This window comes from Columba livia, chromosome 8 (assembly GCF_036013475.1).
Source record: "Columba livia isolate bColLiv1 breed racing homer chromosome 8, bColLiv1.pat.W.v2, whole genome shotgun sequence".
Taxonomy (NCBI): Eukaryota; Metazoa; Chordata; class Aves; order Columbiformes; family Columbidae; genus Columba; species Columba livia.
In genome coordinates, this window is record NC_088609.1 from 10,376,376 (window position 1) to 10,403,135 (window position 26,760).

The window sequence follows — 26,760 nt, forward strand, 5'->3', positions numbered from 1 at the left end:
TTGATATATAGCCCAGGCAAACACATAAACAGAAAGAAAAGGGAAACATGAGAGGTCTTCCATCATAAAAGAGGAATTATGAGGGTGTTTATAAAGTTTAAGAATTATGTTAACCACTATAGAATCACACTTTTTTTTTTGTTACTGTTTAAATTAGTTGTTAAACTTTTTTTGGAGTTGATACTTACACACACAGTAGGTATTAACACCCCAGAGGGAGACATACAGCAAAAATTGCTTCAGATTTCCCACTCCAAAAGCCATGTTGGGCAGGATGCTGCAGCCGCGCAAGCTCCACTTGCTGGGGATCAAATCTGCCTGGAAAGTTCCTGCAAAAACTATTGAGCTGTTTTCAAGAACAAAATTATGGAAAACATGTTCTGCCCACAATAACAAATGGTCTGTCAGGAGCTGGCTGGAGGTGGCTAGGTTTGGTTTTTTTTTTTCTTCTCTTTTCTGTTTCAGGCTATTCCTTTAAAGGTTTAATTTTAAACTTGGCAAGAGCGCCTGTCCAGTTAGTCAGGGATCAGCCTTTCCCTGATACAAACACTCACAGTTCACTCCCTGACAGTCTTTTGCAAGCAAATCTTAGCACACGTGCGCTAATTTGAGACTTTTTTAGGGGTCCCAAAGGCACTGGAGACCCAGTGGGAACCGGGCGGCTCCTGCTCACAGGACCCGGCCACAGCGCTGGGTCTGTCGAAAAGCAAATGAACTGAGAAACTGGGGAAAAAAACAGGTGGCAACAAAACCAGGGACTGTTACAGCACACGCACATGGTCTTGACCTTGACCGAGGCAGGTCTGGGTTCTTGCCGCAGGAATGTTGCTGCAGAGATGCTGGACAGGGTGCAGCACCGGGGATGCAAACACGGGTCCCAGCATTTCTAAGAAGTTCTGGAGCTGTTGACTTGTGTATCTCAGCAGGCTTAGGAATGCAGATTCTTGTTTCTAAAGCTTTATCGGGATTTCCTTCATAAACCTCTTTTCCTGAGTTAATAACTGGGATAAAAATTTCTTTTAGCTACAAAATCACTGGCATGTCAGGCAATCTCTGGGCAGCTGGCTGTTACAGAGAACAATGAAAAACGGGTTTGAAATCTGGATCCTGTGGAAGAATTAAGTGAAATTTAGGGTTCTTACTGACTTGGGTTTTGTTATATACAAAAAACTCTAGAAGCCAAGTGATGGGTTTTTTTAAACACACCCTCCATAGCTTGTGATTTACTGTTCTGCCATCCCAAGAATAGCTCCGCATCACCAGTGAACTTGTCCCCGAAAATTTATCCCCTTTACTGATGGGAAAAATGAAAAAGCTGTTCCAGGGGCCGAGCGACATTCCCCTCAAGTTACTCCTGCTCAGGTTGCTGCTGCAGAGAATAAAGCCCGACTCACCCTGTGGGGGAGCATCCTCAGCAACGCGGTGCCCAGAGCAAGACAGACGGACACTGGGCACAGTCCCTTGCTCCTCAGCTCCAAAGCTCAGCCTGAGTTTAATCCTGAGAACTAAATGAGTAATTATCTCACACACAGTCCTGTCATTGCTCACGTCCTGGGCAGCACTGGGGAGCGCAGGTTTGGAACTCTAGCCATGGCATTTGATCCTCATCTAGATGCAATTCCTCAGGACTTTCTAAAGGAAATGAGATGTGATTAAAAATCTTTCTCCCCACATTTCAAAAGCAAAACAATAATCATTATCTAACCCATCCTTCCACTGACTCGGTCCCAGGAAACTCTGGATTATGGCAGATTTATGTTGGTGTCTGCCACAAGAGAAGAGCCACCTCGAACCACCCACGGGTCACCCTCTGGTCCCCAGTGAGTCACCTTTCCTTCAGCATTTTGAGGACAACCACGCAGAAAATAAAGATCCCAAAGCTTATAACACAGAACACAAAAAGGCACCATTCCACGTAACATCATCATGCCGACAGCACGTTTATTTTTTTATGAGTGTTGCAAAATTACATTGTAATGTGTCTGAACTGCAGTAGGAAAAGCTGCTGGGTTACCTCTGGAGCTGCCGGAATTTCTCCGCAAGGTGATGTTGGAAGGAGCCGCGTTTTGCTCCACCTGGCACAGCGGGAGCATCGCAGACCCCGCAGAACCGCAGCTGCTCCGTGCACACACCCGGCTAAACTGGCAAAAAGCTGCACGGTGGCTCCATCCCTAATAAGCAGTTTCGGTCAGACCCGGCTGTGTGCGGCAGGTAAACAACAGCGGGTTTTCTCCTGCAGCCCCCCCGCCTCGCCTTCTCAGTGTTTTTAGTCTCTGTTCAATTTATCACAGATTATCCCCGATGCTGCTTATAACCACAGCTTTATTCTACGATTCTAGTCTATGATTCTATTTATTTAAATACTAACCAGCTAAAGGATGCGAAAATAGAACCAGATAGGAAAGGATTTCCGAGAGGAGAAGCCTCCTTTTTATTCTTGTGAATTAGCCATGAGTGTTACACCCCGTGAATCAATATTGTCGTGGGCTGCGCGCTCCCACGGCCACATTCACCGGTCACAGACACGGCAGGCATGGGCTCCTCGGAAACACGGCTCTTTTACCACAAAGCCCTTGTTTACATCTTCACAGTCACTTCCTAATGATGCTGCTGCTTTCTTAAAAGCATTTCTTTACATTTAGGTATAAAAAGGTTAAAAAAAAATTGTTAAAAGGAGAAGGATTCCTGATGCTCAAAGCAAAGCCAGCAGCCTGATCCGCCCGCGCTGGGAATCGGCCTTTCTGGCGTTTCATTATTTCATTGATGTGCGAGTTTACTCGATGTGCTGGGCTGGTTTGAAACCTCCCAGTGACGTCAATGGGCCGGAGAAATGAGATTTGTGGCAGGCAGCGGCACGGCCCCCGGCTCGGCGGCTCCGCACACAGACCCAGCGATCCCGCACCCGACCAGCGACGGCCAACGCTCCCCATCGCTCACAGAATGTAATTTACAATGTGCAATTAACAATGGAAATGGTATTAAAAACCACAGATGGTAAACGTATTAAAGCGCTAAAGCGCTTTGCTAAATTCTGGAAAAAAAAATTCCAAAGTAAAAAAACTGTTGCTTGGCTTATAAAGGGATTTAATAATCATTCTGCAGGATATATCCCGCACCCTGGCCTCTCCCCTCTGATTACTTGTATGGTTCTGTTGCTTTTTTATGTAGCTTTCACTAGAAATTCCAGAAAATAAACTGACTGCAAGCCTTTGATAGCAGTTTATCTTTTTTTAAATGAAAGCATATGAAAATGTGTTAATTCTACCAATGTGTTAAACATGAAAAGAAGCTCAGTAAGAATCGACCCACGATGCTGTTGGACCCAGTGATTTCCTGTGGTGAGGCCACACTGACTCACCTCACAGCACCTCCGGACCATCAAGGACTTGTCCCAGTTCCTCTGTGCGGTGCGGCACAGAGCAGCATCTCCTGAACCACCACGCTGGGAGGAACCGGTGCCACTGGGGGAAACGTGGTGGTGACCAGGATGAGGTCTCAGGCCACAGTAAAAGTGGGGGGGATGAGGCAGGAAGACATAACATTATCTTAACTCTCCGTAGCTCTATTAAAAATAATCTCTCAAGCTTACATGCACTGGTGCTGAGGGAAGTATAAAAACCAGAGATGTAGAATCACAGAATCATTTTGGTTGGAAAATAACCTCAAGATCACTGAGTCCAACCATTAACCCAACGCTGCCAAGTCCACCTCTACCCCATGTCCCTGAGAACCTCATCTACCATCTGTTCAACCCCTCCAGGGATGGTGACTCCACTACTGCCCTGGGCAGCCTGTTCCAATGCCCGACAGCCCTTTCCATTAAGAAACCATTCCTATTTTCCAGTCTAAACCTCTCCAGCACAACTTGAGGCCATTGCCTCTTGCATGCTCAGACGCTGAGGAACAGGGAAGCCCATCATCAGAACCTTGCAAGCCAGTGGAGCACTCAACGACATCCTCTTCAATAGGAAGACAACCACTGCCTTCCCCCCTGAAAGCATCCAAGGAGAACCTAGACTCATTTGAGACATGGTTTAGGGACATGGGTTAAAGGTAGACTTGGCAGTGCCACGTTAATGGTCAGGCTCAATGCTCTTACAGGTCTTTTCCAAGCAAAACTATCCATGATTCTAAAAGAATCACTGGAGACCCACTCAACCCAGGCAGCTCCCCCACCCAGGATCACCCCGATCTGCTGATGGGACCAACACTGCACAGGGTGTTTGCACCAAGGAAGGACTTAGACCTCTGCATCTTAGACAAGCCAACGAGGAGGAGGAAAAGGCTCAAAAATAACTTACTGTGCATGACAGATATTAGATACACACGAACTTGGCTAAAGAGAGTTTCCCATCTAAACAAAGTTACATAGGTTATTTCACTGGAAGGTAAGACAATTGATGTAAATATGATGATGTAAATAGGACAAGAGCAGCCTCCGATGCTCTATCTCTTATCTCCTGCCTTGAAAGGCCAGCGGGAAAACACAGCCAGAAAGAACTTGAGAAGATACAGCATGAAGAGCAGGGAAAGGTCACTAAATACCAGCACCATTCCTCTACCAGAATCCCCCCCGTAGCAGCTTTTCACGTAGTGAAAGCAAACACTGCATTGCTCAGCCAATTAAATCCCCGTTGTTTTATGGTTAAAAATCCCTTTTCAGCCAGGCATTGTCTTCGCTGCAGACACGTTTAAACAGCGTACTCTTTGTGCTTCCTACAGCCATTTGTGAGCACAAGAGTAATATTTGGCTTTTTCTTCCTAAATTGTGCCTACAGATTTCTGAGTTACGTCTCTCAAACCTACCCTCTGCATATAAATCATGTCTTTGTTGAAGACACTGCCTATTTATAGACGGCTATGGAATTTATACATGAAGACAATCAAAATGTTTAAAGCACATCTAAAGTTACAGCTAAGCCCCACAAAAGCAAGATAATTGAAGGTAGAGCAGATTTTTCCCTATGACATTGGAGAGTGTTGACTCCCAGACCGTACCCAACTCTTCTTCTCTGAGGAGAAACAGTTCAGTACTTAAAAAATCAATTCGAAAATCAGAGTCAGTATATATGGTACTACATTATGAAATACCATAGAATAGTTTGTGTTGAAGGGATCTTCCCAGCTCCCCCAGTGCCACCCCTGCCATGAGCAGGGACATCTTCACCAGCTCAGGTTGCTCAGAGCCCCGTCCAGCCTGGCCTGGGGTGTCTCCAGGGATGGTTCATCTACCACCTCTCTGGCAACCTGGGCCAGGCTCTCACCACCCTCAGGGGCAAAACCGCAGCACTCCAAGTGGGTTCACCTCTGAAATGCATTGTTAGCATCTGGTTTTAATGACCCATTCCCAGTTGTTTGTTCCCCTGCCTACCCACCTGGCAGGGAACAGTTACTGGGTTGATTTGTTTAATTTAATCAATACATTTTGGATAGTTCAGATTAGTCAACTGTTACACTTCCACCGAAGTCTACAACACTTTTATTTTTAAAGTTCAGTTAAAGAGTTTGCTTGTGCATGATGGGTCAGAGGCAAGAGAAGCTCAGAAGAGGACCAAAAATATATTAAAGGGGAACAAAATGCCTGAAGAAACAGTGCAAATGGCTAACAGTAATTAATGAATCTGAGGAAAGACGTGTTCTGAGCCAAAAAGCAGGTAGTTACAGAGGTCATGATTAGCAAGACTCAGGCTGGAACTATAACTAGACCAGCGAAGGTGACTCCACCACTGCCCTGAGCAGCCTGTTCCAAAGCCCAACAGCCCTTCCCATTAAGAAACTGTTCCCAAGATCCAACCTCAACCTCCCCTGGTGCAACTTGAGGTTATTTCCTCTTGCCTTAAGCCCCCATCCCCTCCTTTGTAAATCAGTGTACCAACAGGGCTCCCCTTGAGCTGTACAGTTTCAACTACCTGAAACTTCCCCGATTGATCAGATTGGCTCCGATGGCCCCACTTGTCTCTAGGACCCACCTCTCAGGATTTTGGTGCTTGTGACCACACTATTTATATTTATTTCCATGACACCCTGTGCTCCACACCAGTGTCAGCACCATCTGTAACTCATGCACGTGGTGTCTCCTCTTCCTTTTGCTTGTAATTCTGGCAAATCAATTAACGCCTCCCCCCCCTTTCCTCCAGATCTGACATTCCTCTTTCTTAAATGACTACAGTTCCTCCTCAAGAGGAACTCCCTAAATCCAGCCAACACCTCGCTCTGCCAAAACGTCAAGGGGAAGCCATGGTAATAACTCCAAAATATGTCTAATATGGGCTCTGCAAACCCGCAGCACCACCTGCCACCACAGCCACATGACTCCTCGCTTATCTCCGTCCTTCAGACCTGGCACATCGTGGGAGCTGGCAGGAGGACACATGTTCCTTCATGACCTGCCGGCGCCGGAGCGTGTCCCCCGTGGCCTTTGGAGCTCACACACACATAAACAGCTTTGCAAGGGCAATTTTATAGAGATTTTGACCCTCCCATGGGCACTGCTTGTGAAGATCCTGCTGGGATCTTCACTAGGGTGTCACATCTGGGCTCTCCTCTACACTGCAGACCAGCAGGCACGGATGGAGAAAGGAAAGCTGGAGTATTTTGGTACAAAGAGGACGAATGCTGGTAACGGTTTGAAGCGACGCGACTGTGCAACGCGTCGCACATCAATTGGGTGCGACACTGTCCTCGGGCAGGGACGACACATGGCACTGCACAGAGAACTCGAGCAACCACTGGGACCCTCCGTCCTTCCCCTCCTTGTTTATAGAGGCCCCATTTCTTCCTTTCTTAACATTTCCTTTCACCAGAGGCCTTCTGACAATACAATAATGTGCTTTTCCTTTTCTCTAAATATTTACCTTTCTGTTCTCCCATCCCTGAGACGCCACACGCGGCTCCTGGTGATGAGCAGACTCTGCTCTGGAGAAGGAAAGTCAACTGTGCATCTTCACAGAACCCTTTAAAGACTCAGAGCCTCGATATTTTCTTTGATAAACACAAATACTGAGCTATAGGTTCACCTCAGAGCCTAATGCAGAGGGAGCCACAGTTAAATGATTATAAGCAATAATAAGATTGTATAGAATAAGTTCTATGTAAGACCAGAATATATATGTATAGATAAGACTACAGAATACAGTATTTTAACATCTAGTACACCAAATTCTCTCTGTATTTTATAATCTTACAAGGTGATATAGAGACTACATAGAATATCTGCAACTGTAAAAACATATATACCACACTGTCCAATGATTTCATGCCTGAACTCAGCCAGCAGACTTTGACCTATAGAAAGGAAAGCCGTTTCAGCACGGTCTGAATTTCATTTCAAATGAAATTTTCTGTTCATACACACCTTATGAGAAAAATAACGCAGCAATACAAAATATTCCATGCTTTTCACCCCTCCCTTCCCAAATTACGAGACGTCATGAGGGTGCGCTGAGAGATCAAGATCTGATCAGGAAAGCCAGAGGAAAAGAAAATATTCAGCAAGCATCGTGACTGTTTTACAGCCTGAGGAACACCTGTATCCTCAGCAGAGCTTCTCTTGAGCTGCTGCCTTCTGCCCAAGTAAAACGGCCACTTTCAAGCTCTTTTGCCCACCAGTACTGTTCTGATCTGGACAAAACCAAGTAATACTTACCAAATCCACGAATGGCGGCGATTAGGTACAAAATTAACATTTAACATCTTCCAGGATGATACTTTTCTTCTACTCGTCCGAAAATATTCAGTACATTTCCCACTTAGTCCAAACTTCTGTCTTTCTGAAGTTGCATCAGTGGCATGTAGATGTTTCCAGGAGTTTTTATTCTTTGTGATTACATGTCAACTCCCATTGCAGGGTGGATGTCACTTTATATACGAATGCAAATGACTTGGTAATCAAATGTGAGGGTGCCTGTGGAACAACTTCTACGGACTCCTATATTTCTTCATTTATATCAGAAGAAAAAAAAAAAAAAGAATCTATTTCTGGCAAAGCCCTAAAGCCCTGACTGCAGTTTCCTGCTCTCATTTGTATAATCCCTTCCAGTGATCCTGAGACAGGTGAAAAAAATAAAGCAAACCTTTTCCAAACTGAAGCAACATCCCCATTTTCCTGTTTATCCTTTCCAGGTCATATCCCTCGTTCATTCACCACCTTGACAGATGAATCGAAGTTTTCTGACGCTGCAGAAACTCCGTTCCCGGGTCCCTCCTGCGTAACCCGCTCCGCACTGAGGATGCAGCTCCCGGGGTGACACAGGTGACAGGGGCGCAGCAGCGATGGGGGGACCCCACGCTGGGGTTTACGGGCAGGATGGAGCTCGTCTCTACAGCAAAAGGCCTGGCTTATCCATCCCACCAGACCAGCAAAGCTTCTGGAGGGCTGTGAGCTCCCTCCAAGGGGTCACTCTGCACAAAGTCACTCCTGTCACTCGGGGACGGGGCTGTTTTTGGCCAGGATCCCCAGCTACCCCCCCGGCCCTCCCTCTGCAGAGCCGCTCTGCCCGCAGGAAAATCCTCCCGGCAGGTCCGGCCGCAGCTGCAGCTTCACCCCGGAGCCTCCCAGCAAGGAGCAGATTTGTGTGGCTCTGCATAAAATGGAATTTTACAAGATTTACATCTAAATCCCGCCGCTGAACATCAAACCCGGCACAGCTCCCTGGTGCATCGAGACGTCAGGGGGTGGGTGGTGGGAAGGCAGCAGCCACGGAGCTGCGCGGGGAGCAGCTCCTGAAATACCAAATATAAAATCCGGGCGTTCCGCAGCAGCGCAGCCCTGGGCTCAGACCCCCGGCACGGATCCGCTCCTTGGCCACCAGCCCCTGTCATGGACCCGCTCAGGGCTCGGAGAGGCTGCAGCTCCGCTGGGGTCGGTGCTGGGGACACGGAGCCAGGGAGGGGACCAGGGGACAAAGGGAGGGCTGGCTGAATAGCAGAAAATGCGAAGCGCTTCCCGCTGCAGCGGGGCGATGGTTTGGGAATGCGGAATGTGGGATCTGCCCCCGCGGCACCTCCGTCCGCCCAAACATGGGGGCAAGGAGGGGGTGACGCTGATGAGGCTGGATGGACGCTGAGCTCCCTTCCATCCGGGAGACAAAAAGTTCAGTGTCAAGAAATGCACAGCACAGATGAGCAAATTTTCCCTTTGCTGGATTTTTTGTTTCCTCCCGGTGAAGTCTCAAGACATTTCACCTTGACAACCAGAAGGAAGGGATTTTATCATCAGCGGAAATCAAATGCATAAGCAAACATGTATAAATGGGCTTTCTATAGGTCATGTATAAATGGCTTTTACATTTCATCAGAGTGATGCAGAGCATCCCCTGCCCACAGAGTGGCGGAATCCAGAGGAGCAAGAGGGGACAGGACAGGGGGGATCGCACCCCGTGGCGTGAGGGGTCTGTCCATAAACCGAGACCCTAAACCAGCCCACCCCATAGTTAAAACCCACCTGGAAAGGGGAATGAGTGACTGTTCTATTAATTAAGACCTGAAATCCAATTGCAAAATGCACAGGGAGGGGTAGGCTGGCAACGGCATCACAGACGCAGCCACAAGAGTTTGCACCAACACGGTCAAAACCGAGGAAAAACCCAGACTGGAAGAACTGCTTCTCTTCTCTACCTGTTAGATGAAACATTAAACCCTATTCTATTCTATTGACATCAAAAAACATTTTACAGAAATGCAGAGGCAACTTAAATACAATAAAGTGAGCGTGCCTGCAAAGATGGAGCACGGATAATCAATACACAAACAGTTTGCACCTCTCATTTGCTTTGCTGCACCTCCTTCTCATCAATTTGTTTTGAAAGGAGACAGTTTTACACATGGTGGCGAATAATTTCGCTTTCAGATCAGCGCAGACCCCCAGAATTACGCATCTTATCTACAAAAAGGCCCACAAACATACACGAATGGAGATAAATATACAGAAACGCAGGTGCAAGCACATCTCCAACCCCAGCCTGCAGATTGTGCTACAGGTACAACAGGTAGTTGTACAAATGGCCACTTTCACACGCAGCCAGCAGAGACATCAATTCTGCTGATACCAGCTTCAAAACGGGAATTTACCTTTTCAAAAGTGATCTTTACTATGCTGGAAATGCATGCAGGTTTGGAAACAGTTGGAAAACCTCAGCTCAGAAAATATTTCGGGCATTTCTTAATGGTGGGGGAATTTCTAGATCCCTGTGCCCTCCGTTTCTCTTGTGCAGCAAAGCCCAGAATCACCGGCTGGTTCTACCGGTGCCTGGCGCTCAGAGCCAGCCCAGCAAAACCCAGCACCGCCAACCCCCATCCACCTCACGCGGTTCTCATAAATGAAAAACACGCTGCGTGAGAGTTAAATTAAGCAGCTCCCCCCATGGAGCAGGCTGAAATGTAATTTGCTCTCAAATCAGAAGAAATTCAGCCCACATAATGAGTTTAACTCAAGCCGCCGGGATGTCCCCAATGGACGTGCCAGGACTGTGGGCTTGGGGAGGGACAAACCGCTATCACCCCCCAAAAATCTCCCCCCATCACCCCGCTGGCTTCTCACCCAATCTGCACCCAACGAGCTGATAACTCAAGCGATTTCATGGACTCAAATAAATTCCTTTTTAATGTCCCTCTCTTGCCCAAGGTGGTTCTGCCTTTTAGCTTTTCCTCAGCTGGTACATTAAAATCAGGTTTAAAATGTGCCCTTCACCCCATGCCTGGGAAAAAATAACCAAATGGAAACTCTGCCACCTTGGCCTTCAACATTATTCTCATTCTCCTTGGTGAAAAACAACAAAATTAATCCCCTGATAATTTGGTAACAGGCGTTTCCGTGCACTATTCCTTCTTTGCTATCCTGCTACACCGAGATTCTGCATTTTCTCTCCCTGCTCCTGTTTTTATGGTCTCTCCCTTCATGTTCCCAACCTTTCCCTTCGTCGAGCATCCTGAGTTGATGTGGATAATTGCAGGGGACATGGCAGTAATCAACCGGTGGCTGGGTGGGAAGGATAATAAGTCATTCTCCTGTTTTTTTCTCCTATAGCTTCTCAGACAGTTGAATAATTACCCTCCACTAAAGACCCAAATGAAAGACTAGCAATTGTGGTATCAACACGCTATAAATGAATATAATTCTCAGGGCTACGATCAGAACCCACTTCTGCCTCACTTGTGGGTCTAAGCACTGAGTGCCCTGCCTCCTACTCCTACACACTCCAAAAAAATCAGCAAATTGTTCATTTTGATCTTTATCCATCGGGTGCTGCATCTATTTATGCAATGTGTTTATTAATTAGAGGATAAAATGCCTTTGCAAGCCCCACTAATGATGCCTACTAGTGCCATTGGTCCATCCCGGCAGCCCCAAGACTGATGCTCCACCAGGGAAACGTCGAGCGCTTCGTGAAAAATCGCACAGACTCTTCAAAACCACATTTGCTAGAAAACCAGCACGTAACATTTTTCCACGTCTTTCAGAAAAATTACCTGACGCGGCTATTGCGCAGCTGGCCCATTATCGTGCTGGCTTGAAACACTCCAGGCCCTTCGGCACTTCGTTACCTTTATTCCATCAATCAACAGCAGGTTCCTGCGAAGGCTCCGGAATGTTCCCCGTCCTCGAAAGACGCAGATACAGCAGCCTGACAAAAATCAGCTGATACTCTGGGTATCTTGAGACAAACCAGAAGCGCAGCACATTTGGAAAAATACGCACGCCTAATTTCCAGATTAAAGAACTAACGCAAAATATATTGGGGCTTTCACCCCAGACAAATAAATAAAATACTGAATATATTCAGAGGAATATTTTCTCTTCCTCCTAGTTGTTAATAGTGGAATAATCAGGACAACATGCAAACCTCCTTCCCTTATAATGAAAAAGTGTGAAAACTGCTCAGAAATGAACTTTTGCTCTAATGCTGTTCCCCAGTATCTTATGAGCTGTTTTGCAGAGCGGTATCGACCCTTCTGCAAATGTTTATATTGTTGGGTTTTTTGCCACGTGCCGCTGGCGCAGGCGGTTTCGCGGAGCACAAAGCCATCTATTGATTGGGAAAGGATGCGATTGCTTGTGCACCAAACCAACTGCTCAGACGCACAGAAGCTTTTCATTAATTCTTTCTTTCTGGCCACACTGATTCATAATGATGAAATCCTGCTTTGCAATTCTAATTTCCTTTTTCTTCTTCTCTAAAATAGTCCTCTGCCCAAGGACTGACCTAAGAGCTGTAGGAATGCTACCTTATCAACTCTTAAATAAAAGCATTCTTTATGTAATACTGAAAAATACACTTATTTAAGAAAAATGCAATCATAAAACATGTACCCATCCAAAATTAGTAGCTCAAATGTAATTTTAAGATAATCTGTTTTTCTTGAATTTTGGAATTCTATTCACCAAATAATAAGCTATTCCTGCTGTAAGCTGACCTGAAACCCACAGGTAATTTGGTGTGCCGGGAAATTATCGGCTCCCAAACCCGACCTGGATCTCACACAGACTCTTCTGCAAGACACACATGCCCAAGGCCTCGCAGGAATACGAGGCTAAAATAAACCGAGTGTTGGATTGCAGAAAATAGCAGGCATAATTAGAGGTGTGTATTCATCAGGGACAGGCTCACTGGAAGCTCTTGCCAATGCAGATGACTCTCTTTAATTGCCAACTCAAGTGTTCAGGGCTGGTTTTGCTCCAACCCCACACCTGCACAATGGGTGTTTCTGAAGTACTGGAGTTGAGCGATGCGCTCAATCCACAGAGCTCTGGAGAAATACAGGTGGGACACAGCATGAGCACTTTGATGTTTTCCAAAACTGGTATCACTAAAAGGCTTCTGGAGTGATGCTATCAATGTACCCTGAATCTCTCCTCCACTAATATAAAAACAAAGTGCCCCCCAGGACAATTAATCTTTTCCAAAGACACATCACCTCCCCCTTTCCTGCCAACACCTTTCTTCCCCGCTTCCCATAAATAAAACTGTATTTTCCGATGGGTAAACTACAAACCAGGCCACTTAATGTGGAAGAGGAGGAGCCACAGCCCAGTGAGCCACCAACAATCACAGAATCAGAGTAGTTTGTGTTGAAGGGACCTTCCCAGCTCCTCCAGTGCCACCCCTGCCATGAGCAGGGACATCTGCACCAGCTCAGGTTGCTCAGAGCCCCGTCCAGCCTGGCCTGGGATGTCTCCAGGGATGGTTCATCCACCACCTCTCTGGCCAACCTGGGACAGGCTCTCATCACCCTCAGGGGCAACAATTTCTTCCTATATCCAGCCTGAATCTCTCTCTTTTAGTTTAAAACCATCACCCCTTGTCCTATCACAACAGGCCCTGCTCAAAAGTCTCTCCCCATCTTTCTTATTGTCCCTTTTTAAGTACGGAAAGGCCGTCAGAAAGAGCCTGTACAAGAAATAGAGGATACTAGAAAATTTTTTTTAAAAAAGGAAAATCAGCTCAGTGATACTCAATCAACTCTGCGACCTCCCAGCGAATGTTTCTGAAAAGTTTCCAACGGAAAACAACATAATGAATCAACAACAGCAGCTGGTTTGTGAATACCAAGTGCCACATCCTGCATAACCATCTCCAAGGGGTCCTAGCACTGACATGGCTTGCAATTAATTAGTGGGAGAGTTTTTATCTATTTTATGTCAACAGCATATATGAAGACATCTTTAGAATGCACTTTTTTGGTGGGAGCACACCAAAATCTCAAAGCTGGGAATGATGCATACAGAATGCGCTGTGTACATGTGCCACACAAGTCTCCATCTGGATTGCATTTTGTTTTACAATTTTATTGCATCTTTAGGGAGTTTTAATTTTATGTTCCACTTTGGCTACTTCCAACCTCAAAAGCTTTCACAAACCAATTTGTGGGAGAGATGCCGGAGGGAACGCGAGTTCCCACTGCAGTGCGCGAGGTGACGGAACCAAACCCCAGCACCGTTTATCTGCGGGAAACAGAAACCACCACCAATTTTTCAAAACGAGCTTTATGCCTACGATGAAATTTATTTGCTCTCAATGCTCCATTTCTTTGGAGACGCAGTTGCTATATTACCTCAATTAGGGAAGAAACACCGATGGCTGCTTTCTGGAGGAAATTAAATGAAGTAACAGAGAAAAAGTTCTGCAATTCCTGGCATATTGGAACATCATCACCTGTAAGCAGACTAATAATTAGAGATGAGGTGTCTCACAGCAGTTAGATGGAAACGTATGAAGCACCATGAGGCCTCCCAAGCTTTCCAAGCCATGACTCTGGGTCTCTCTCCATCGGCGGAGCCATCTGGAAAAGCGGATGCCAAAGGAATGCCCAACACCAGCGCCTTTCCCATCTTCCCTGGATGTGCAATAAAGCCCCATAAACATGGCCCTGGGCTCTGATGTGGCCCTGGTGTTTTCAGACTCCCGCATCTAAAGCCAGGCTCAAGTTCAGGAACGGACTTCTAGATGTGATGGAGCATGAGGATGGGTGGGAAGACACTCAGCAGCAAGAAACTTTGCTGGCTTCCCTAGACTTCATCTACAGCACAGATTTATACATGAAAAAACATAATTGCCTCTTTAACATAGGTCATAATATGATGACTTATAAACCTCAACACTTTCTTTTGTGTCTTCAGCCCTTTAAGACACAGTTTTTGAGAGCATTAGCTTTCCTATCTCCTTGACTGAAGAAGGGGTATTTTTACATGATGGCATTTTGTGTTAAAAGGAGCAGATGACAATTTGGGAGTGCGGTACTTAAGGAGCTATTTCCTGACAGGAGACAGGGAAAGCAGCAGTTTCCTCAGATTGCTCCTTTCTGCTCTCTCCCATAATGTTAACTCCCATCATGCTCTCAATTTCCTCTGAGTACAAATCCATCTGCATGAAAATATTTGAAAATATTTTCCATTACATCTGATTTCGTGACAGGGAGGAAGCCCCGGAACAGACAGGAAAATTTAATCCTATTCTCTATACACTCCCTCGCTCGCAGGCGAGTATTTCACATCCACCAGCAGCCACGGTGATCCCAAGTGAGCCCCATGAGGAAAAACTTGCAAATCTTTGCAAATTGACCACTTAGCTCTTGTTTAGCCATGAAACAGCCACCAGCAGCTCCAACCTTAACGGCTGGACTTGATGATCTTGAGGGTCTCTTCCAACCAAAATGATTCTACGATCCTTACTGCAGTTCAATAGAAAGCAAGACCAGGAGGACCATGTGCCTTGGGGAACCAGAGTGCAACGGTTTGGGGCAGGATGGAGAGAAGGCTCCTACCTACAGCTTTAGAAACAGGGCTCTTCATCCACCTTTAACAAACACTAAAATCCCTGATTTCCTCTAAAGGAGATAACGCAATATCTTGAACCCTGAGCAATAAGGGATCTCCAGTTTTCTCAGACTCCTAAACACTAAAAAAGCTAAGACAATATTGCAAAACTTACCAATGTTAAGACTGTTTTTAATACATCATTTCCTTGGCATATTGAAACGTCCCTCTCAACAATATACTATTTTTCTGTAACAAAGAAGTAACTTATATTGAAAATAGTTATTTTTTCATATTGAAATCACTCTCATTTTAACTTCCATCAGGAAAATAATACGCATGTCTCTATGCATTCATCTGCGCCAGGAGATTCTGGCACGCCAAAACTATGAAAAATCACAACAGTAATAATTTTTAAATAATTTGAAAACACTGAATGTGCCATCATCCTCCCAGAGTTTGCTACACAAAGTCATGCTCTGCCATTAAATGCCTGTGAAATACATACAACATGTGGTAATAATCTGCCCCCCAGCCAGGTTGGTGAGCTCCAGGGCTCCTCTCTGCTCCTGGCACTGCCAGTATCTGCGTTTAAATCTCCTTTACTTGGGGCATGAAAGAAGTGGTGGCGGTTTGCTGGGCACAGGACATTCCTTCCTTTTTTTGTTTTTTCTTTTTGATATTGGCTGAGCTATAGTCTCTGATCCTGTAAAACTGCAAACCGCCAAGTACAGGAGCACGGGGAACCCCACTCAAATCCTTCAGTGGCCAAGGAAGGTGAAAACAAGAGATTATTAACCCTAGTTTCATAAAAAGGGTTAGTGAACATGAAGAAACACACCTGGAAGCCATATCAAGGAGATAACAGCTTAATGGCCACAACATATACTGGTTTTATATAATCCAGTTTTACAAATACTCATGCTATCCTGTGGCTGTTATACTAATGTATGTGTGAGATCGATGGATATTTAAACATCCATCCAAACACTTTCCGTTGGGATCACCCTGCAAAGAGAGCTCAACACAGGTGAGCTGAAATGGGAATTAATAAAAACCACGAGTTCTTTGCACACCTGCTCTTCCCGTGTGTTTAGCAACACATCTGGTCACTTATGCAATTATTATATTTTTGTTCTCACTGAATACACAGAACCCTTATTCTCAAGGTACGTGCTTCAGGGATCCACCTCCCTCAGCCTCCCTGGTGGGAAATCAGCTTTGCAAAACAGAACTGATGGGCGTAAAGAAACAGAGAGGGAAAGGGCTTCTTAAAGTCATCATTATTTCTTTGCTAAGTTTATTGTCTGGGTTAAACCTCCTCATAGAACAGGTCTACCCAGACAGAACTGGAGGGAATATCTAGTTTAGTTCCAGGCAGAGCCCTTTCAAGGACGGCGTCACGAGGACTGGCTTCAAGTGAGCACATGTACCCATCTGCCATTTATTAATAGATGTGCACGGGAGTGGTTCATATCACGTAGCATTACAGAAAGTGTTCACCCAGATAACGCTCCTTTTCCTGCCATTATCACCAGCACTGGAAAAGCATCAAATTTTCTACAGACGCCAGAGCTAAAATGAGGTAATTCAGTCCTATCTAGTCCAGGACCTGGTAAGAAGGACAGACTTGTTCTGCGCAAAGTCTCTCGGCAGAGAGGTGTCCTTAGAAGGGTTTTTCCTGTGGTCCTCAATGATTTTTTCTCTGGCTTTTTGGATGATCTATGGGATACGATGAAAAAAAACTACTCCAGGAAGAGATTTCATGAAGAAGTTTAAGTCCTTCAAAAGACTTACTCATGTGTCTCAGAATAGTCCACGTCGCAGCCCAGCGTCGTGAGTGTATATATTTAACTGTTATACCTTATCACTTACGTTCCCTACCCTCTAAATATCATTATCTCAGGAACAGGGAAAAGGCACGTGCGTCCTAAATGTTTCCAACTTTGAGGGGAAAAAAACAACCACACACATAAAAAGCTTTTGAACTGTTGCATCTGGACTCTTCTCAATTTGTTTGCCCTCTACTACAATTTTCAAACGATTTTTTATTGTTCCCACTTCCTTGACAAACCCAAATTTCAGAGAAAAGAGCAAGAAATGGGGAAGCGTCTCCTCTCTGCACTCCTCAGCCCAAAGCACAGGGGTTTTGTAGACCTGACAGTAGCGACACATTAAATCGACAAAAATATGTCTAGTCAAAATATGTTGACTTTCTTTCTCTAATATGAAAAATAAAAGCTACAATATAAAACTGTGGGTGTATTATTTTATCCATCAAATATGTTCCTATAGCACTGCATATTCTTTCAAGGGCAGTTCTGACCCCCAAAGAAACCCCGCTGAGCCGGGGTGACAAAGCCCGAGACGCCAGAATTAGGATGCTGACACCGCATCGCCTTTTCTCACGCACCCAAACAGCCGTTTAAGAAATCACACTCCCGCTTTCAGGAAAGCACGAACCCAGATGTTTTTAGCAAAAGGCTCCTCACAGGCCACCGGGGCCTCCCGACACTTTTCTCTCCTGGGAGCCTGGTGATGGCATTTTCTTACAGGAAACATTTGATGCGAGGCAAGTGCCGGTGCATTTGTTTCCTTGGAAACAAACCCTTTCAACCTCCACCGCACACAATCCTAAGCAAGACAAAACTCCGTAATTAGGCCCAAGGTCTAGCTATTTTGAGCCAGCAAGATGTTAAATCGCAACTATTTTATTAGCAATAAAAATACACAAAGAGCGCAATGAAAATGCACTTATCTCAATTATGAGAGTAGTTAGTCTTCACGTCAACCAAAACAATAAACCCATTGAATTATGCTAAGAAATATAACCGCTTGCCCACTTAAAAGAATGTGGTGGATTGGGATTTAGCTGCACTCTGCACCGGGAGTGAAAGAAAACCTTTAAGTGACAAACAAAACCGAAACAATCCAGAGATAGCATTTATTCACTTAGGAGACCTTAAAACGTTGAATAACCATCAACACGGTGCTGTTAGTGCCTGTTGTAAACAACATTTGGCCACAAAGGCTGGAACACCACGAAGTCCCACCACCCTTATGTACTTTGTCTGTATTTTCCTCGGGCTCCAGCACGAAGCGCTATCAATAACACTGACTTTTAGCCAAATACTGTCTGCTCTACAATAAACTATTGGATAAAACTCAAGGTAATATTGTTAGATTGATGGCCTTACCTAAAGAGCTTTCATAGTCAGGAGCAAAGTCCTTTCTCACACCACAGGAAGATGCTGGATACCTGGAGATACACTTGCACCTGGTCTTCCCAACATCTACTTTCCAAATGTTTATATTCACAAATATACAGAAACGGCCTCAAGTTGCACCAGGGGAGGTTGAGGTTGGATCTGGGGAACAATTTCTTCCCCAAAGGGCTGTTGGGCATTGGAACAGGCTGCCCAGGGCAGTGGTGGAGTCACCATCCCTGGAGGGGTTGGACAGACGGAGATGATGTTCTCAGGGACATTGGGTAGAGATGGACTTGGCAGCCTTGGGTTAATGGTTGGACTCGACGATCTTAAAGGGCTTTTCCAACCAAAACGATTCTATCCTATGATATAACTGACCAGGACTCAGGATGCAGAATGGCCCAAGGAAGGATCTGCTCTGGATTTTCACCAGCAGAACCAACAGCAAACACTTGTGTTTTGTTCCTGCAGTCTCAGGGCTACATTCTCAACGAACGCACCCACAACTCATAAATGGTTCTAGAATCAAACCTGCTTTCTCTCACTAAAAACACAAATATGGCCCGAGGAACCTAGTTAAAAGGAACTGGATACTTTTGTTCAAAATATATTGGCCAATTCTATTCTGCTTATGATTCCTTGGTGTTTTTACTGTAGAAAATCTCTGTATCATTTCAATTTAAACGATGCCAAATGAATTCTACAAAAAATTAACTGAAAAGATAAATGCAAAATAAATCTCTAATAAATTCTATGGCAAAGTTGGTATTTTTTTCCTAATAAGTTGTTTTAAAGAATTACAGAATTATTTATTCTAGAAATCTGCAATTTTATATCATTCTCTATTACTATTGTTAATTTTTATACTTTTCTAAATTATAGGGTGCTTTTGCCATGCACTGAACAGAGTATCAAAACATTACTCCTGTTAAATTCTACTACTGGCCTACCTGGGGAAATGGATCATTAAAAACAAGATTTATAAAATTATACCTTCATGTTTCATACAGCAAAACCGAACCTGGGACTGAAACCGTTTCACAACCCTTAACTTGCATTTGCCATTCTCTGGAGATTCTCTGGCTTGCTTCCCATAGATTTCCTTTTTCCTTGTATAAATGCTTTAAAATGAGAAAGATTTATTCTCTGACCATCACATCTTTTTGATTAATCATTACATTGCCAGGGTTCTTTCCGCAATAAATAGAGGGATTTTCAATAAAAGGAATTGTCGTGACACCTGTGAGTTGGATCAGTTGAACAAACAGAGGTAAATCACACAGAAGGGAATCTGAACGCTTTCGTGGATAAAAATTACTGTGCTTGATGTTGAATATGTGCTTAAGTTTCTTGCTGAAGCAGAGTTTTAATCTCTTCATGACCAAATCACTGCCCCGAGAAGAACCACGGCTACTGAGAAGAGTCCACAAATCTCCAATCACCATTAGAAAATGCAAAGCTCTGCACTGAAATACTACATTTTCTTTTGTGTCTAGACTATACTTTAAAAGGAAATTAATGAGCTGTAACTGGAACATATGCCCTTAAATTATTCACACAAAGTCAGAAGCAGAGAGTCTGTTAGATTGGAGTGGGCAACCTACGGTAAGGTCATTTACAGGGAAATACAGGGGGGAAAAGAGATTATTAAGTAATGGGAGGCAGGGAAGGCAAGAGAATAATGAGAGACTTGGGGTTAAATTTCACTTTATGTTATCACACACAAAAAGATGTGTATATGTAGATGCTGCTGAGTCAGTACGATTACACTGTCGTGTTTTGGATTTTGGAGGTCTGTGTGTTTTCACGGGTGACCCTCACAAGCAGCAGTAAATCTGGTATTTCTGTTAACCAGGAATTACTTCTGTCATATATTCAGGACAATATATAAACAGCCTCCTTTTGAGCAGAAAACATGGGGAAAAGAAGACAACGAACTAATTGAAGATCCTACAGCAGTCTCCTTGGAAAAGTTACCGAGTCTGCTGATTCTGTAAGTCAGAAACTGGTTCAGATGACTAAAACTATCATAATACACAAGTTACCACAGACAGCCATGGAAAACATCTGCTCATCTTTCTGGTGGAGAGCTGGGAGCCCATCTTCTCCTACTTCCACAGAAGCTTGTCCTACGAAAGTCCAGGATTTAGAGTTACATTGACACTACAAATATAACAGGTAAGGCCAGGCTGAGCAAGGTTTTCCCTCTTGTGGAGTGACTGCCAGCAAGATAAGCATTATTTGCCTTTCTATTTGAGTTGGTTTGAGAAGAACACACCCTCTCCCTTCTTCAGTCAGTTGGGCTTTGTGCCTTCCTTCGAAAGAATGGGCTGAAGGACTCCACCAGAGACCACAAGCAACCCATCATTTTCTGTATTTTTGCTGCCTCTCTATTATTCATACATGAACTGAAGAATAACATATCACTGCACAACTGCTATTGGCGTTTTCACGACTGACAGCAAATACACAACCCTGAATTGCAACAAAGCTGCACCGACGTAGCGAAGTCTGCAATCATCACAAAGAGGCGTTGATGAAACATCATTCTCCATTCACGTTACAATACTCTTGTATATCAAGTGTGTCGGGACCTCACTGCTCGAAGCAAGAAGTGGTAGTTAACACAAAAGCGATGACCTTTTCAAATGTCAAGGTGCGAGCGGTTGGGTGTTACACATACACCCCACACTCCCAGCTGCAGGTAGGCTGGCCAGCTGAAATACCAATTATTGCCACGGTATGCAATATATTGCTACTTTTCCCCAAAGAGCCAGGTTAGATATTATATTCCCTATTCTGAAAGCAACTGACACAACAGCAGAGAATTCAGAGATGGATCTAGTCTACTAAATGAGGCAATTCACGTCTGATAGATGACACTTCTCTGTCTGCCTAAGAAATGCTTCATTAGAAGTGCAGCTCAACCCCCACGGTGCAGAGAGAAAATATCCACTTACTCAGAGTTGCATTGCACCCGAACATCATTCCTCCATCTCCTCAGCTCCTCCTAAACAAGGGCTGTGTACAGCTCTACATACCGCAAAGAGACAATACCTGCTGAGACAGAAAATTGCCCCAGTTGTCACTGAAAATACATATAGCTGGAAGCAGCTGGTGTGAAAACTATCTTGTTTTGAAATGATGGGAAGCTGAGCCGCTTAATTTTTTTCATTCCTCTAGTCTCTAGGGTATATTTGACTCTGTTCTGCAAGAGATGACTTAACATTCTGGATGACAAAGGTGGTAAGTCATATTGTAGGTCAAATAAAGTCACAGATAGGTGTAAATGTAGTGGAGGGCAACACAGAATCATAGAATCATTTTGGTTGGAAGAGACCCTCAAGATCATCAAGTCCAACCATTACCCCACCCCTGGCACTACCCCATGTCCCTGAGAACCTCATCTCCGTCTGTCCAACCCCTCCAGGGATGGTGACTCCACCACTGCCCTGGGCAGCCTGTTCCAATGCCCGACAGCCCTTTGGGGAAGAAATTGTTCCCAAAATCCAACCTCAACATCCCCTTGTGCAGCTTGAGGCCACATAGGGACCACAGACCCATCCCTCACTGGGAGCACAACCAGCAAGACCAGTCTGTGTCAAGAAGATGAAGCAACTACAGTTCCCTCTGTTCTTGCATCTTAGTGCATATGGGCACTGGGCAATTCTTCTGTGGTGAATCAAAAGCCCCACCAACATCTCAAGTACGAACACCTGAAAACCCATGAGGCTTCCCATTCCCAGTGGTGAGCAGACTCAGTTGACAGACGTATTTGTTCCTGAACTTCAGAGAACGGTAACCTGGACTAAACCATCTTTTCTCCAAGTCCCCCATGTGAGAAGCACATCTGGAAGATATCAGCCCCCAATACTGGGGTGGTTAGACATAAAAACTGGACAAAATGGTTTCTAGGCCAGTGCATGTCTATCTTCTTTTTTATTTGCAGATCAACTGAAAGTTGTTATGTCTGATATTAGCTGAAAATTGTATCTAGTTAACAGAATCGGAAACAAACAAGTTGAATGTAATTTCCGCTAAAGAAAACAGTAACAGATAGATTAATGTTCGCCTAATTGTACATGACAGTAATTCTACCGAGGGGGCTCCAAGTGACAATAACGAGGCTGAGCGGGTTATTAATCTCGCAGTAGCCCCTCCGTGGGATTCCAGCTTCCCATGAATAATTCAGCTTGTTGAGAAAAAACAGCTTAATATGTATTTTATTCAGAATTTTTCATTATGAATTTTCTCTTCCCTGTGCTCATTGCTTTCAAAACTGAAAAGAGTAATTTATTGTGCTTTCAGCTACATTCTTCTCACGGCACAACGGTTTTTAACTCTTTCTTTATCTGAGGAAAGCCATTATGTCTAATTGCCTTTGACTTCAACTAAATCTTGTTAAAGTATCTGGAAATATGTCCCAGAAAGACAAAGAATATTAGAGACTGATCCACCAGCAACAGTTGGGAGATCTGGCTGAAGGTAACAGCTACGATAAACTCATATTTTGCTACCGAATAATTAAACATAACCGGTTACATGTCTCCAACACATCAATCACTATAAGTGGGGTACACAGAAGCAATGATAAAATTTGTTAATAAAATCCCCATTTTAGTTTTGAAAATTCCACTTAACAAGCCCAACTTCATCAGCATCCACATGAAATATGTCTTGCTATACAATACATACACTAATCATTTTAAAGCCCTGGTTTCACTAATTGTCCATGTAGCTCATTATGAAGTTCTTTACGAATTCATTATGAATCTCACAAAGCTAAAAATTTAGTATAAATAAAATGCTGCCAAACTGTAGTGCTTTAGTACTTAAATGTAATAAGGAAATGGAAAAAAAAATACTAAGGATAGATCCAAAAGAGCATGTAAATTCAGAAGAATCAACTCCAAGAAAATGATCCACACAAATCTGCCAATATTCTCTTTCACCAGGAAGCTTATTCATGTGCCTAATATTCTATTTTTGCTTCCATTCAAGAGTCCAGAGCCTTATTTACACAGTTCCCACACCGACCTGTTGGGATCCACAAATCGCCCCACGGCACAGGGACCAACTTGGCCAAGCACAAGGTTGGTTTCACACCAGGGATCAGCTCCTTACATCCCAATCGGCCTTGAAAACTCTACAGCCAATTTGCTACAGCCACACTTTAACAATACCAAAAGGTATTTTAAGTTAAATCTTGAAAAAAAAAAAAACCAGAGTCAAACAAACTCAATAATAAATGGTAACCTTTTCTATTTTTTGTTTGTGACAACTTATTGGCATTAGCATTCATTATTTCAAACATGAGTAATGTGAAAATATGAAAATCACACACTAGGAAAGCATCAAAATGACAGCAGCAGCAAATATATAACTCTGTAAAATTAGACTCTGCTCTTTATAATGAAGTAGAGCTATTTTCCATTGCAGCGAAGTAATATGGAAACTAATAATTTAACGTGAACTGGAAGATGTGAGGTAAAATAAGAATTAAACAACACTTTCATACTTTCAATAAACTTCATCTGTTAGATGCAAGCAGAGATTTAACAGACAGAGCATCTGGAACTGCACAAGGATGTCAGTTGATGTAACTGAAGAACTGCTTTATCAGAAGAAAAATTAACCATCCTCATGTGTGCTGCGTACAAAATCTACTGAGTATCTATGCAGAAACACAGTCAGGACTTACAGCAATCCTATTTACTAACAGCTAAGTAAGAGATAAGAGTTCAGTTATAAGAGAGCTGAAAAAAGAAGCGGTGGGAATTCACTTGACCCAGCCCCACCAAAAGAAGCGCTCTCCACGCGGACAGGGCACCAGCTATTCCGCATTCCTTCTGGGACCTCGGCCTTCCCGAACATGCCCAACCTCGGTTTAGCCTTGGCCAGAGCCCAGACATCAGAGTCACGATATTCAGAAATGTAAAAAGTACTTTTCTAAATGAAGGGAGTTTGTCTTTTTCTCTCCCTGTTGAGCCCCAGAGCCGGCAGATGGACTCGAGCTCCACTGAGATGCTTGATTTTCTAGAAAACCACAAACGCATCCTACTTTCGTAGAAATTAACAGTAATTCTCAGCATCCTCTCGCATGTTTAAGTAATATGCATCAACATCCCAAAACCTCCCCAAATGTCCCTGCTGCTCTTGCATTCATGGCTCTGCATTATCATCCTGAGAAAGACACTTAGAAAAATTCAGAGCTCTTTTATTGTTCATCTTTATTTTTCATGAGCACACACAGATCATATAAGAAAGAGTAGAGTTGACTTGAGCAAGGATTTAGTACATTGAGCCAATTCAAAAGAGCATTAAATTAAAGCTTACAGACCCCTAAAACAATTTCTTCTGGCTTTGACTCCTGTATTTGATGCCTAATCAGTAAATTCTGAGGTTGGAACACCATGGGATTTTACAAAAGCAGGGTTTTCTCTGCAGAAACATATACTTTTCATCTCTGTTACTGCAACAAATATAAAGGAGTAGAAAATATTGTTAAGGATCGTAAGGCCAGGCTGGTGCCCAGACACCGCTAGTCAAGAAGAAATCACACTGTTATTGATATACTCCACTGCTCTTCACAAAGGAACAAGGATCAATGTCCTTAGAAGTTTTATTTTTAAAGATACTAGTACTGCTAATAACGTTAAGTAACATCTAGTGGTGGTTTGGAAGAAAAAGAAACAGTGCTGGTCTTCAACTTGGTCTTCAGCAGAGATAAACCCAAGGGTGATGTTGGGAAGTGCATGAGGGACACAAGCAGTTGTCCCAGAGATGTCCATCTAAAGGGAACAGCAAGCAGCATGGGGGACAAACATCAGGTGAAGCCGTTGATGGAAAATCTGCACCTCCCAACCACCAGGAGAACCACCAGCCCGTTTCCTAAGGAGAGATGTTCAAATCCAAAGAACTGCAAATCATGAACCCCTCAGCCCAAGGGAGACGCAGCAGGAGCAATGATGCTGGGCCAGGCAATGGGGAGGGGAGATGCTGTTCTGCAGATGCACCACAAATAGTTAAATCTTGGAGAGAGAGAGAAAAAGCTGCAGGCAAGCTCCCAGTGAACACCCACGGCTTTCTCCTTCTTTTTCTTGGCATAAGGTATTTGAAATGACCAGCCCCAAGCCCATAAAGATGCGTTAGGAGGAGGGGTTTTCTGAGGAAACCCAGCCTGTGGGTGAGTTCAACATCCCCTTTCAAATGAAATGTTATTCTATCGATTACTGTAATTTAAAACAGATTAATAATTATTCATTGTTATGGCCCAACACCAATCCCATTCCATTCAGTACATTTAACAGTCAGTGGGAAGATGATCAGCTTGTGTGTCCACCGCAACCCCTAATGCAGCCACTGAGCAGTGAGATCCAGCCTACGAAAACCATGCCATAGAATCTTTGCATCTTTGTTTACTGACTCTAAAGTTGTTTTTTTTTAAAAAAAGTGACGGGTACAATCCAACCAGTAGGAACAATTGCTGAAAATGAGCCATTTGCACCCCATCAGTCAAGTAACATGCAGTCTAAACATTTTAAATACAGTGTTCACCAAGAAACCCACAGTGACATCTGCGTGGGCGTTTTCATACACTTGGTAAATAAAACGCGTTCAAAAGATCTCTCCAAATGCCTACAACGGAGACTGCGGAATGGGGAATTTGCTGACGGGAAGCGGCTGGTGAGGTTCGGTGGGATTCCAGCAGGAAACCATCTAACGCGTATGACAGAGCCGGCCCCCCACAGGTACCTGCACAGACAGAGCTCTCGGATAAAAATGCACCGTTGAGCAGTGGCATTGGCTTGAATCACCCAGAAGTCTCCAGGGAAAATCTGAATTGGGTCTTGGGGGCTTGTTTTTTTTAAGAATTCCTTCAGAGCCGATGTTGGGCTTCGCCTTATTCAAATCAAAATAAATGCAAGACACAATAAGCAACTGGCATGTGTTGGAATTAATCCTACAGTGATAAAAGCACAAGAAATTCAGCTGCCAAAAATGAGGGTTCCAGCCTCAAGGCACATCAAGGAGCTTCCAAAAGAGGTAGCAGAACATGCCTTCATTTCTCTATGTAGGTGCTGTAATTACTTTTCCATGCAATTCCTAAATACTGTCCATGGCATTACATTATACAGTACAGAGACAACCACGGTTCTCAGTATAATCCAGATACAGTCATAAATCTTTCTGCTAGTCTAAAGCTCATTATACACTATCAAAACTCAAATTAAAACAAAACATGAAGAAATTTCACTTTCCACAGCTTAATGCTAAATTCAACTCAGGAAGGGGAAAATG

General features: G+C 44.0%; 1 protein-coding gene across 6 annotated transcripts in view; it reads right to left on the reverse strand.

The window, feature by feature from the left end:
• The window catches only part of PDE4B (phosphodiesterase 4B), a 201,867-nt gene that overhangs the window by 77,648 nt on the left and 97,459 nt on the right, over positions 1 to 26,760 (reverse strand). Inside the window, exon 1 of one of the 6 annotated variants that reach the window (XM_065071959.1) lies at positions 11,467 to 11,510. The exons of 4 other annotated variants lie outside the window; for them this stretch is intronic. In XM_065071959.1, coding sequence (XP_064928031.1) covers positions 11,467 to 11,495 — 29 coding nt within the window. In that variant the 5' untranslated portion in view covers positions 11,496 to 11,510. Of the gene's footprint in view, positions 1 to 7,645; positions 8,462 to 11,466; positions 11,511 to 26,760 lie in introns of those variants that run through there. One more of the 6 variants, XM_065071958.1, reaches the window with a different exon arrangement.